The 12784-nt window shown below is 41.5% G+C and overlaps 2 protein-coding genes across 2 annotated transcripts in view; both read left to right on the forward strand.

The window, feature by feature from the left end:
- LOC127807520 (metal transporter Nramp5-like) overlaps window positions 1-12784 on the forward strand; it is a 45903-nt gene that overhangs the window by 16612 nt on the left and 16507 nt on the right. The window lies entirely within an intron of this gene.
- Window positions 6584-7924, forward strand: LOC127807595 (pentatricopeptide repeat-containing protein At1g77405-like). The gene has a single exon (XM_052345591.1). The coding sequence runs from the start codon at window positions 6584-6586 to the stop codon at window positions 7922-7924; it is 1341 nt and encodes a 446-aa protein (XP_052201551.1).

Here is a 12784-nt window from a genome sequence, read left to right on the forward strand (position 1 = left end):
TGCAACTACATTGGCTTTACCTGGATGATAGAGGATCTCGCAATCATAATCTTTAAGCAGCTCTAACCAACGGCGTTGTCTCATATTGAGTTCCTTTTGCGAAAATAAATACTTGAGACTCTTGTGATCTGTATATATCTGGACTCTCTCACCATAAAGATAATGCCTCCAAATCTTCAAGGCAAACACGACAGCCGCCAACTCCAGATCATGTGTGGGATAATTCTCTTCGTGCCTCTTCAACTGTCTGGATGCATAAGCATTCACTCGGCCGTCCTGCATCAAAACACATCCCAACCCTGCATACGAGGCATCACTATATACAGTAAATAACTCACCACACCTGGGTATCGTCAGTACTGGCGCCGAAGTCAAACGCCGCTTTAACTCCTGGAATGATCTCTCGCAAGACTCATCCCAAATAAATCTGGTGCCCTTCCTTGTCAGCTTCGTCAGGGGAGATGCAAGCCGTGCAAAACCCTCTATGAATCGTCGATAATATCCGGCAAGGCCAAGAAAACTCCGAATCTCTGTCACTGTCATCGGTCTCGGCCAATCCATCACGGCTCTAGTCTTCTCTGGGTCTACTGAGATACCCTCTCCTGAGACCACGTGTCCCAAGAATACCACTCGGGTCTGCCAAAACTCACATTTCGAAAACTTGGCATATAACTGCTCCTCTCTGAGCTTCTGCAGAACCACGCTCAGATGCGCCTCGTGTGTCTCAGGGCTCGGTGAGTAAATTAGGATGTCGTCAATGAAAACTATGACAAAAGAATCCAAATATTCCTTGAATACCCTATTCATCAGATCCATAAATACTGCAGGTGCATTGGTCAGCCCAAACGGCATGACCACAAATTCATAATGGCCGTAACGTGTACGAAATGCGGTCTTCGCAACATCCTCATCTCTGACTCGCACCTGATGATAACCTGACCGCAAATCTATCTTGGAAAACATCGATGCACCACGCAACTGATCTAGTAAATCATCCACACGGGGTAGGGGGTACTTGTTCTTGATTGTTACCTGATTAAGCTGTCGGTAATCTATACAAAGTCGCATAGACCCGTCCTTCTTGCGCACAAATAATACTGGGGCCCCCCATGGCGATGTGCTTGGCCGAATAAAACCTTTCTCCAAAAGATCTTGCAATTGCACCTTGAGTTCTTTCAGTTCATTGGCAGCCATACGGTAAGGAGTCTTGGAAATAGGCTGCGTACCTGGCATCAGATCGACCGCAAAATCAATCTCTCGGTGCGGTGGTAGTCCCGGCAACTCATCTGGGAACACATCTGGAAAGTCTCGCACCACAGGATAGGCAGCCAACTCCTTCTTCTCCCCCGCTATCACGGTCACGAACGCAAAGTAGGCTTCACACCCACATCGAATAAGTCTCTCGGCGTGCATAACTGATATCATCGGCGTAGTCACCACTGGTTTCACACCCCGGTATGTAACAACTGGTCTCCCCGGATGCTCAAATGAAATTACCTTCCGACGACAATCAACCCGAGCATAGTGCCGAGAGAGCCAATCCATACCCAACAGTAAGTCAAAATCCTGGATCGCCAAAACAACAAGATCCCCCACAAATACCTGGTCGTAAATCCCTATCTCGCAATCCCTGACCATCTCACTCCCCAACAACACCGTCCCTCCCGGTGTCGAAATAGATAAATCATATGGTAAGGGGTTACACGGGATTGGGATCTTATGCAACAAATGGGGTGCTATAAAAGAGTGGGTGGAACCTGTATCAAATAGGGCACGTGCGTCATGGCCATAGAGAGTAAGTATACCTTGCACTATATCACTGCTCTCAGCTGCCTCGGTCGCTGACACTGCAAATGCCTGTCCCTGCATCTGAACTCTCTCTGTAGGTCCTGGGCGCTGTGCTGCTGGAAGAGGTAATGGTGCTCCTGCACCCTGCGTCCTAGGTGCAGACTGTCTCTGAATTGGTCTAGGCCCCACACCTCCAGTCCGTGGCCCTCCACTCTGTGCTGGCTGGGTGCACCTGTTCGCTCGGTGGCCCCTCTGTCCACAGCGAAAACAAATAATCTCCTGCCCTGTGGCCGGTGTAGCTGGTGGGGCTGGTGGGGCTGGTGTAGTCGGTCTAGGCGCCTGTGGACAGTCTCTCTTCAAATGCCCCGGCTGACCACAGCGATAACATACATCTCGACGTACCTCCCGACACTGCCCCTGGTGTCTCTGCCCGCACTGCCGGCACTGTGGAAATCCCGAACTCTGGCTGCCTGCATCCCACTTCCTCTTCTTACTGCTGCTCCCTGCACCCTTCAAGACTAACTGCTCTGCTCGGGCCTCCAATCGATCCCTCTCCACCGCGTGGGCTCGCTGAACAGCCGTAGGGAAGTCAGGGGCCTCAATACCAGCCATGGCATGACGGATCTCTGGTCGTAACCCCCTCTGAAACTTGCTAACTCGACGCGACTCAGGGGTCACTAACTCAGGAGCATAACGAGATAATGCCACGAACTCAGTCTCATACTGCGTAACTGTCTTACTGCCCTGTTGTAACTCAATGAACTCAAACACCTTCTGCTCTCTGATCCAAGCTGGTACATAGGTCTCATTGAACGCCTCAACGAACTGTGCCCATGACGGACCTCCATCGCCATATCTCTGTCTGGTGGTCTCCCACCACCGCTCGGCGTCACCTCGTAACAAGAAAGTCCCCAGCCGAACTCTGTGGGCCTCTGCACAGTCTATGGATCTCAAATGCTTCTCCACCGCTAGTAACCAATCCTCAGCCACCGTCGCATCAGCGCCTCCACTAAACTCTGGTGGTCGCAAGGCCATAAAATCTCTAAGCACTGTAGCACCTGAACCGTCCCCTGCTCCCGACGTACCTGAATGCGACGCCTGGGCCGTAGCGGTCCTATCATCATGTCTGCGCTCCTGTCGCAACTGAGATGCTGCCAGTACATCTACAGCTCGTAAAATACCCGCTAATGTCTCCTGCATATCTGGTGGCCCTGGCTGTCTCTGCTCTCCCGCACCTGTAGCCTGAACCTCCGGAGTAGGGACAAGGTGTCCTCTACCTCGTGCCGACGGTCTACCACGACCTCGCCCACGTCGTGCGTCCATGATACCTAGACAACCAGATTTAATTAGAACGCATTTCGAAATAACAGACACGTCCTAACACTCTAACTCTACCTAACAGCCTTGGTGTACAGTTACTTGTCCCCCAAATAGACTTAATGACGCTCTGATACCAACATTGTAAGCACCCCCGCCCGGATATCCTAACCACCCGGTCTATCCGAACGAGTGCGCTCACAGAAGGGAAGAGGAATAGACAAAAGACAGAAATGCCCTGGCATGCATAAATAAGAAATTTAACAGCGGAAGCAAAACGGTAAACATACATGCCCACAAGCACCCCGCTGATACAGCGGTCATGAAGTATATAAAAATACATACAGACCCTGTGCCAACAATAGGAGGTACAAATGACAACCTGGCACAGTCAAAAATAAAAGACAGCGACTCTAGCAAAACATCAGAGATGACGGGGGCAGCTAACTATACACCTTACCAACACGGCCGGCTGCTAAATGGAACGATCCTCGCCCTCGGCCTTTGCTTTACCCTTACCTGGAATGATGGAAAGCAAGGTGAGTCGCAAGACTCAGCAAGTTTATAAGAAATGAAAGGCTATAAATAAAAGAAGAGACCATCCCAAACACAGCCCCACAAGTACACACAAGTCATGAGACGCTACAACACAACAGTGCAGTATAGTGAAAGCACATTCCGGTCCTTGGGGCCCACACAAGACACTTGGCACCCAAGTCCCATACCAACCTGCCGCTGCCCTGGAAGGCAACAATATCCTCAACAAACCTGTGCGCACTGTCCCGGGGCGGTACTCCCGTCACCCGTATCCACGTCGGTACTCCCGACAACCGAGCCATAGGCTCCCTCGGAACGGTACTCCCGTCCGAGAACTAAATACTATCAGTAGCCATGCAATGCACATAAAATGCAATGGCGTAGTGAGCATCAACGTGATACCAGGCGCCCATACATCCAAGCATCAGGCCATGCTCCGCCCATATAGTAAGCCACACACGATGCATATGCCCGTGCTGGATGCATCATAATCAAGCTAAAATGCCCGTGACCAAGCATAACCAAATCATGTTAATCCCAACATGAGCCCGTACCCATGTACACATCAAGCCATGCAACGAGAATAAAATATAAGCAAGCATGCTATAATCACATAACGGCTAAGCAAGTTAGCAGTGCCTGGCACCGGTCAACGGTCAGTGGGTAGGAGAGACTCGCCGGCGGCCTAAGGTAGTCCGTACGACAGTCACTCCGTCACCGAACCGCCGATCCTAGCCCCCACTGCACAACCGTTCCAGCCAGAAAATAACCAAAAATCCAATTAATACCCGAACCGCTAAGAACCTAGTCCCGGGTGAGTACGGCATCATTCCCAACAGGCAGGGGGGTGGCACAAACCCCCGTAGGCAACCAACGAATAAAACCCACGAGATCCATTTAATAAATTAAATCTTAAACTAACCGTTTAAAAACTTCATAATTAATTAATGGCCGAAACAAACGAAGGGAGGCCCAATAAATCGCCAACGACAGAAACGACGAGATAGGTAAGAAGAACTTGCCTTATCAGAGATATCCTTAGGCTCGTTGGGTCCAAAAGTAGTAAAAATTATACAAACTGCAATATCCCAATTATTTGCCAAAATTAATAAAATTGGACGCAAAACGAAATTCTGACCGTACAGAATATTAATTACTAACTGCTCTACATACCTGGATAATTAAATCAGGGATTAAACGGAGTTTAATCCAATTTTTGAAGCCCCAAAATCTCAGAAATTTCTCTCGCGCACGCTGCTGCTCTTTTCTGTAATTCCTTACTGTTCGCATGCAAAAAGAACGCCCGAAATCGGGCTTAAATCGGCCAAAAACGAGCGGCTGAGGCGCGGCCACGTGGCAGCGCGCGGGCCAGCCACTGGGAGCCACCGCCATTGACGAAACGACGTCGTTTTGACGCCTATGGCTGAATTAAATCAGCCAAAATTTCCCCTCCTCGCGCGCAGCCCCCGCGATTCGATCCCTCATCCGCTGCCTGGCCGCCTCGCGCGCGAACCGCCCGCGCCCACGCTCGCATCTAACCTATATATGTTTTAAGTTATATTTAATGTGACTTTTGGCCTCTTCCGCGATTCACGCCAGCACCCCTAAACTTCCATTAATTGCACTAACGCCCACTTAATTAATTACATTAACTCCCGAAATTTCTGAAAATCCCATTATTGAATTTCTTTTAATTTTCCTATAATTCCAGAAATTCCTAAAACAAATTAATTAATTATTTTAATTTCTTATTTCCTTAAAATCACATAAGTAAATTTTATTAAATCACAACAAATTATTTTAATATTTCCTTTAATTTAAATTACCCCAAAATTAAATTAAATTGGCATTTACGGGGCGTTACAACGTTCGTCATTTTCTTTTCTCCGAAACGTTCTCACAGGCTATTTGCGAAAGCTCTCCACCCCCCTTGCAGCTTTCCATCTTGGACCCACCCTTGGTACCAAGAATCTGCTACTTCGTTCAAGTATGCTACCACTAAAGTTACTTTCTAATCTTCCATCGTCTAGTAGAGTTGGAAGAATCGCTCGCACTGCCCTAACCACCATCTTGGACTCTTTCCCTCAAATAGTGGGATTTCCAATCTAGGAGTAGGTGCATGGCCATGTGACATCAGTTGGCCGTTCCTTCCCGCGTTATCTCGGAGTAATTGTTGCTCCGCCTCTTCCGTGGCTACTTTCGTACCCAAACAATCGCCGTGTTGCTGCAATATTGGTGTTGATGTTTTTCTCGATGGAAATTCCAGTGATAACCGGAATTGGGGTAGAGAGGCCAGCATATTTAACATGCTATTGATCCTCTGCCCTTGTTGTTCCACTGTTTCTTGACACTTTTGAACCGATTCTTAGCATCTTTCTACCATTTCTTGTTGTTTTTCCGTGGTCGATTGCATGAGCTCTTTCCATTCCACCAATTCTTCCCTTGTTTGACGCAGCACATCCTGGGTGTTATTTACGCCAAATTCCATTGTTTCCAATTTGACCTCCCAATTGTCTCTGTCGCGTTCCTTCCACCATCGCTTTGCGATCTTCACCTGCGTTGGGCTGCACTTGTTTCTTCTACTACTGTCGCTACTATCCCACCGCCAGACCGACGGCTCTGATACCCCTTTGTCAAGCCCTGAGACTAGGGCTTGCAAAATCAGTAGAATTTAGAGGTAAGAATGAGAGAAGAAGAGAATAACAGATAGGAGACAAAAGATAGAATCAAGAAAGAGAGGGAATTTGTTATTAACTTCCAAGATACCCTCTAATTTTGTAGGTCCATGCTTTATAAGACCTCTAGCTAGCTCAACCACTCCAACTACCCAACAGATTAATCGCTTGCTGGTAATTCCTTTAATTCCCCATTAACCCTACATTTTACAATATTACATATTCCTCCCTAGGGTCGTGACATAGTAGCTCTTTGTTCTCACAGAATGATCTCATCTAAGCCTCTGCTCCGTAGCAACAGCTCTCTTGTAAACCAAGTGTTGTCTGTGATCATCCAAAACAGGCCATTTGATGCAGAGCTAGCTCCTGCAGCTTCCAATACTCAAAATACCAACCAGCCATGGAGCATTGAAGCTGTTTCTGAGGTTTTGAGATCTATACCCAGATTACTTTTCCATTCAACCAGATCCATTGGTCTTCAAAAAAGCTTCAGACACCGTGCTCCTCTCAAGCAAAGAAACCTTCGAGAAGAATCTAATAAAGCTCAAAATGGTGTTCTTGTTCTTGGTCCAGTTGCACATAGAGATCCTCAGAAGGTTAACTTAGGATTGAAAAAAGCATTGGTGTTCTACTATTGGGTTGAGACCTATTTTGGGTTTACCCATAATGCAATAACTTGCCGAGAGATGGCTTGTGCATTGGCTAGAGCCAGTAGACTGAAAGCCCTTTGGGAATTTCTCGAAGATATGGCAAGGAGAGAAAATGGTGAGCTTGTGACAACTAAGACAATGACATATTTGATCAAAGTTCTTGGAGAAGAGGGATTAGTTAATGAAGCATTAGCTGCATTCTATAGGATGAAGCAGTTTCACTGCAAACCAGATGTTTATGCATATAACACAATCATTTATGCTCTTTGCAGGGTTGGAAACTTTAAGAAGGCAAAGTTTTTGTTGGAGCAAATGGAATTACCTTCAAGATGCCCGCCTGATACATTAACGTACACAATCATGATTAGTTCTTACTGCAAGTACAGCATGCAAACTGGGTGCAAAAAGGCCATTAGGAGGAGGTTGTGGGAAGCAAACCACTTGTTTCGTGATATGCTCTTCAAGGGTTTTATTCCTGATGTTGTAACTTACAACTGTTTGATTGATGGTTGTTGTAAGACAAATAGAATTGAGAGAGCCTTAGAATTGTTTGATAACATGAACAAAAATGGATGTCTCCCAAACCGGGTCACCTATAATTCTTTCATTAGGTACTACAATGCTGTTAATGAGATTGATAAGGCTATTGGCATGTTGCGAAGGATGCAAAAGATGGACCATGGGGTTCCCACTTCAAGTTCATATACTCCAGTTATTCATGCTCTGTGTGAAGCTGGAAGGATGTTGGAGGCTAGGGATTTTCTGGTCGGGTTAGTTGACGGAGACTCAGTTCCTGGAGACTATACATATACCTTAGTTTGTAAGGTGCTGAACACAGCAGGAAAGAATGATCTGTTGGATGATGAATTACATAAGAGAATTAAGGATGGCATTGACAAAAGATATAGACAAGTAATGAAGGTGAAACCATTGATGTCATGCAAAAATGCAATTTAACTTGGAGGAAGTTAAGTAATGGAATATTCCTGTCTTCATGCTCTCCAAATGTCAAATGACAAACGCCTATAGTGTGAGTCTTTCCCTGCTTGTTAAAATCTCTTTCAATTTGTTTCTGCATGTGATCTCATCTTTCAGCTAAAGGGTGATTATGATCTTTTACTGAAGTAGCCCTGTCTATTTTTATCAAACCTAACTTCCTATCTGGGGTGGGAAAGTGCTTAACAGTACTGGTTGCATCTGTGTTCCATAAAGCATCTGGACCTTGTTTATGTTGCAATAACCCATATCAGTTGGATAATTTTGCACTTGGACATGATGACATAATTGTAAGACTGAAGGGGAGCTGAATTCAAGCCAATTTTTTCAAGCAACTGTTGTATGAGGCTATGAGCTGAAAAACATTGTGGACTATCTAGAAGTATACATCATTGGCAGAATGTTTATTTAAACTAAAGGGCTTGGCAGGAATATGAAATGTTGCAGTACTCTTGCATGGAGGCATAAATTATGACAGCATGTCCTATTTATGTTTTGTCTTTTATCACTTTCCGGAAGGTTTTCTTGACATAACTCTGTTCTTGAAGACAATTTGAGCACGTCTAATGTTTGTTGCTCATAAAATCATAAGTTTTTCTTTTTCATTAAATAGTATATTTGTCTAAGATGATTTACGCCCTATTATCCTGAGTCTTGGTTAACCTTTTACTGCAGCTGTTATGAAGAGATATGAATCGTGTCACAAGAGTTTTCTTCTAAAAATGGTAACACCACGTGACATCTGGACCTAAAGTAGATAGTTGCCTGGATCAGGACCGTGATTGAATGTCCATTGTGGAGAGTGGAGGAGCCAGAATTTTGATTCGGGGCAGTGAATTTAAATATAAAAAATATAATTTTAAAAGTAAGACAATAATAATAATATTAAAATTCAAAAAAAAATTATAATGTCCTTTATGATTTTTCATATTTTGATAACGTCACATAATAACTTAATTATTAATTTTATTAAGAATATCTTTATCAACATACACAACTAAGCTATTATTTATCCATTGATCTTCAATTCTATTGCGCATTCAATTCTTCACAATACTCATTACAAAAAATATTCTTTCAACTATAGTAATATCAACTGAAAGAGTTAATGTCAAAATCATAAGTTTGTAAATTAATGCGTATATTATATTTTATTTTTTTTGTCACAATTAATTTTTTATGCAAGTTTACTCATTTCTCATAATTCTTCAAAATCTTTTTTAAAAAGTAATTTATGAAAAATTATTTAAGTGTTTAGTTTATTAATATAAAATATTAATTTTTAAAAATATTTAAAAACTAAAAAAAAATCTGGCCCAGTGGTAGATTCTCATGTAAGTGCTTTAAAGGGCCATTTGATGTGTACAATTGGTCTGAGGTGTATGCATAAAGGTTCAGTTTCATATCATCCCTTAGGAACTGTACTTTGACCGACAGTCAATTTAGATTCTAGAAAATTGTACTCTCTTGGCTATCTAATAATGGGTTTGGACTAAAGTCATAATACAAGTTTTCAAAAGCATAATCGAATAAACTTGAAAAGTTCAAGTAGAGATACCTTTAGTTTTCATTATGTACTTCAGTAGTTGTTACAAGGAGATCACTATGGAAAAATGATAGATTCAGCACCCACTACAGAGTTTGAACTTTTTTTTGGTGGTAAAAAAAAACGTCGAAAAAAGTCCACTATAGAGTTTGAACTTTTTTTTCGTGGCAAAAAAATACGTCGAAAAAAGTTAAAAAATCGTCAGTAAAAATTTTACCGACGATAATTATAACCGCCAGAAATATTTTCGTCGGAAAAAATTTTCGACGGTTAAAAATTGCCGAAAAAGACTATTTACCAGCGGTTTTTAAACCGCTGATAAAAATAATCATTACCGACGATTTAGAAAAATCGCTAGAAAATTTCAGCGATTTAAAAACTACCAGTAAACCGTCGAGAAAGTTAGAACTTTACTGACGGTTTTTGAAAATCGCGGGCAAATGTCAACTGTCGAAAAACAAAAAAAATCACCAACAATTTTTTAAAAAAAAAATTAAAAACTATACAAACAATCAATAAATAACCTATATATATCCACAACAACAAAAAACCACCAACAATTAAAGGATTCACCCGCACACAATAAGTATAGCAATTGTAAATAATAAATCTATTTAAGTACAACATCATTTAAAAAAATCGATCTTGTCTCGTCTCATTACACAATACCATACAAAAACACATACAAATCAATTCTAAACTAAAACATGTCCAAGTGACCTCAGATAACCCTTAATTACGCCATCATGCCATTTTTCAACCAAAATTGCATATCATATTTTGTCGATCTGCATTGGAAAACAATAGATTTATTTAAGTACAACACACTTGATCATTCATATTTAAGTACAACACATTTCAAATTTGTATGTACGTTAACTATGAAATTGCATATCATTATAAATGCATATAAGACAAAAACACTTACATCAAAAACCCTCCACGGTATCGTAATTTTACTGTTATTAGCATCCCTCAAGACACACATCCTAGAAAATTGTTGAGGGAATGGATATAAAGGCTTCAGCACTTTCTAAATACTAATTTCAACAAACTCATTACCTAGCTCTACTCCCCCTATAGATTTGGTCAGATGAATGGACATAATGATTGCCTCAACAACAATGTGGCGAGGTATTCGTCCATTCATCAAGTGAACAAATTCACCAATCTATGTTTAAAGAAGCATAAATGATTTTGAAGTATATTTTACATTTCAGTATATTAACTATTTGGTAGCTAATTACCTCTAAATTATGACCACATTCTAGTGTCGATAATCCAGCGCATTCAGCTTCGGATGATGGTGTGCTTGCATATGCAGCAGAAGCACTAGCATGTGAGGATGGCTATCTTTCAAAATAGTTTAGTTAATATATATAATAAACAAGCAATACTTTTAATGTGAAAGGTGTAGGAGGTAAATACTTCATTCCACCTAAATGATCTTCAGGATGCAACTTTTTTCTTACCCCTAGTTTTTTCAAATCAAGACATGCTTTCAAGTTGTCATTTGTTTTACCTGAAACATTTAATAACGTTCAAATTATGTTGTCACAAACATTTTTCTCAATGTGCATGACGTCAAGATTATGTCAGATCAAATTGTCTTGCCAATATGGAAGCTCAAAGAATATACTATGTTTTCTCCAACCGCCCATTCCTCTCCCAACACTAGCATCAGAATTCTCACGATTTTCATACATCTTCTTAACAAATTCAACATCTTTGAATACATCGTAGCCAGATAACTAAGGAGGAGCAACACGATTCTCAATGGTTCCATCAAAATTCTTCTTATCTAACCGAAAAGGATGGCTCATGTCCTCCAAGAATCTACGATCACTTATATAACAAAACTTACCACCATATTTTAACCATTTAGACTCCGTCTCTTTCATGCAACAAGAACAAGCAACTCTTCCTCGAGTACTCCTTCTAGATAAATTAGCATACGCAGAAAAATCATTAATCGTCCACAATAATATTGCATACCTGTGAAACGTTTCTTTTCTTGAAGCATCGTAAGTTTCTATCCCCTCGCTCCATAATTATTGTAACTCTTGAATCAACGGTTGCAGAAACACATCAATATTGTCTCCTGGTGCACGAGGTTCATCAATCAATAAAGACAAGATGAAATAAGGTTGTTTCATACACAACCAAGACGGTAGATTATATGGTATTAACACAACTGGCCAAATGTTATAGCTAATTAATGATCATTGTTCGAAACGGATTAAACCCATCTGAAGCCAAACCAAGTCTAACATTGCGACTATCTTCAGCGAATTTTGGATGTTGTTCATCAAAATATTGCCAAGCCAATAAATCAGCAGGGTGACTCATTATACCATCATTTGTTCTACCTTCTTCATGCCACCTCATTAACGATGTTGTTTTGTTAGACATAAACAATCTTTGCAGTCTCGAAATCAAAGGAAAGTGTTGTACTTGTTTAGAAATGACTTTTTTCACCTTCGTTATATAGTCATCCACGTGCACCTCGTATTCTTTGTACCTTGACTCCCCACAAAAAGTACATATGTCCAACTTTGATGCATCTTTCCAAAAGAGCATATAATTGTTAGGACATGCATCATACTTATAGTACTTAAAACCTAAATCCTCACTCAATTTCTTAGCCTCCCGATACGATCGTGGCAATGACACTTCTTCTGGGAATGTCTCATTCAACAACTCAAGTAACATATCCAATATTTTATTCGACAACCCACCCAATACCTTCAAGTGTTGTAAACGAACAATAAACGATAATGTTGTGAAGTTCTTACAACCAGGCCATAACTCTATTTCTGCCTACTCCAACAATTCATAGAATCTCATAGCTTCTTCATTGCTTCCAACATTATGTCTGGAAACTCCATGTGCATCATGTATTATTCCCACCATATCATCTCCAATATTACATTCTTGATCTTGAAATTCTTCTCGACTATGACAAGGCACATATAGCTCTCCATGAATCGTCCATATTATGTAATTAGTGTCAAACCCATTCAGAATGAGGTGTTCCTCCACAACATCTCGTTTATGAAAATATTTGTTAACACATTTAATACACGGACAATATATACTTGCCCTAGGAGCTTTATGTCTATAGACAAACTGAAGAAACTCCTGGATTCCTTGTTCTTATCGAGGATCTAGCCTGTTTGATATGTTAATCCAACTCTTATCCAGCTCTATTAGAATAATTTATATATCAAACCTGATAAAAATAAAGATTTAAAAGGTGTTCTAAGAATGGAATT

The sequence above is a fragment of the Diospyros lotus genome, chromosome 8 (assembly GCF_014633365.1).
Source record: "Diospyros lotus cultivar Yz01 chromosome 8, ASM1463336v1, whole genome shotgun sequence".
NCBI classification, from domain to species: domain Eukaryota; kingdom Viridiplantae; phylum Streptophyta; class Magnoliopsida; order Ericales; family Ebenaceae; genus Diospyros; species Diospyros lotus.

Bases quoted from the DNA above. Each gene is read 5' to 3' on its own strand.
- LOC127807595 (XM_052345591.1), top strand. From the start codon at position 6,584: ATGATCTCATCTAAGCCTCTGCTCCGTAGCAACAGCTCTCTTGTAAAC.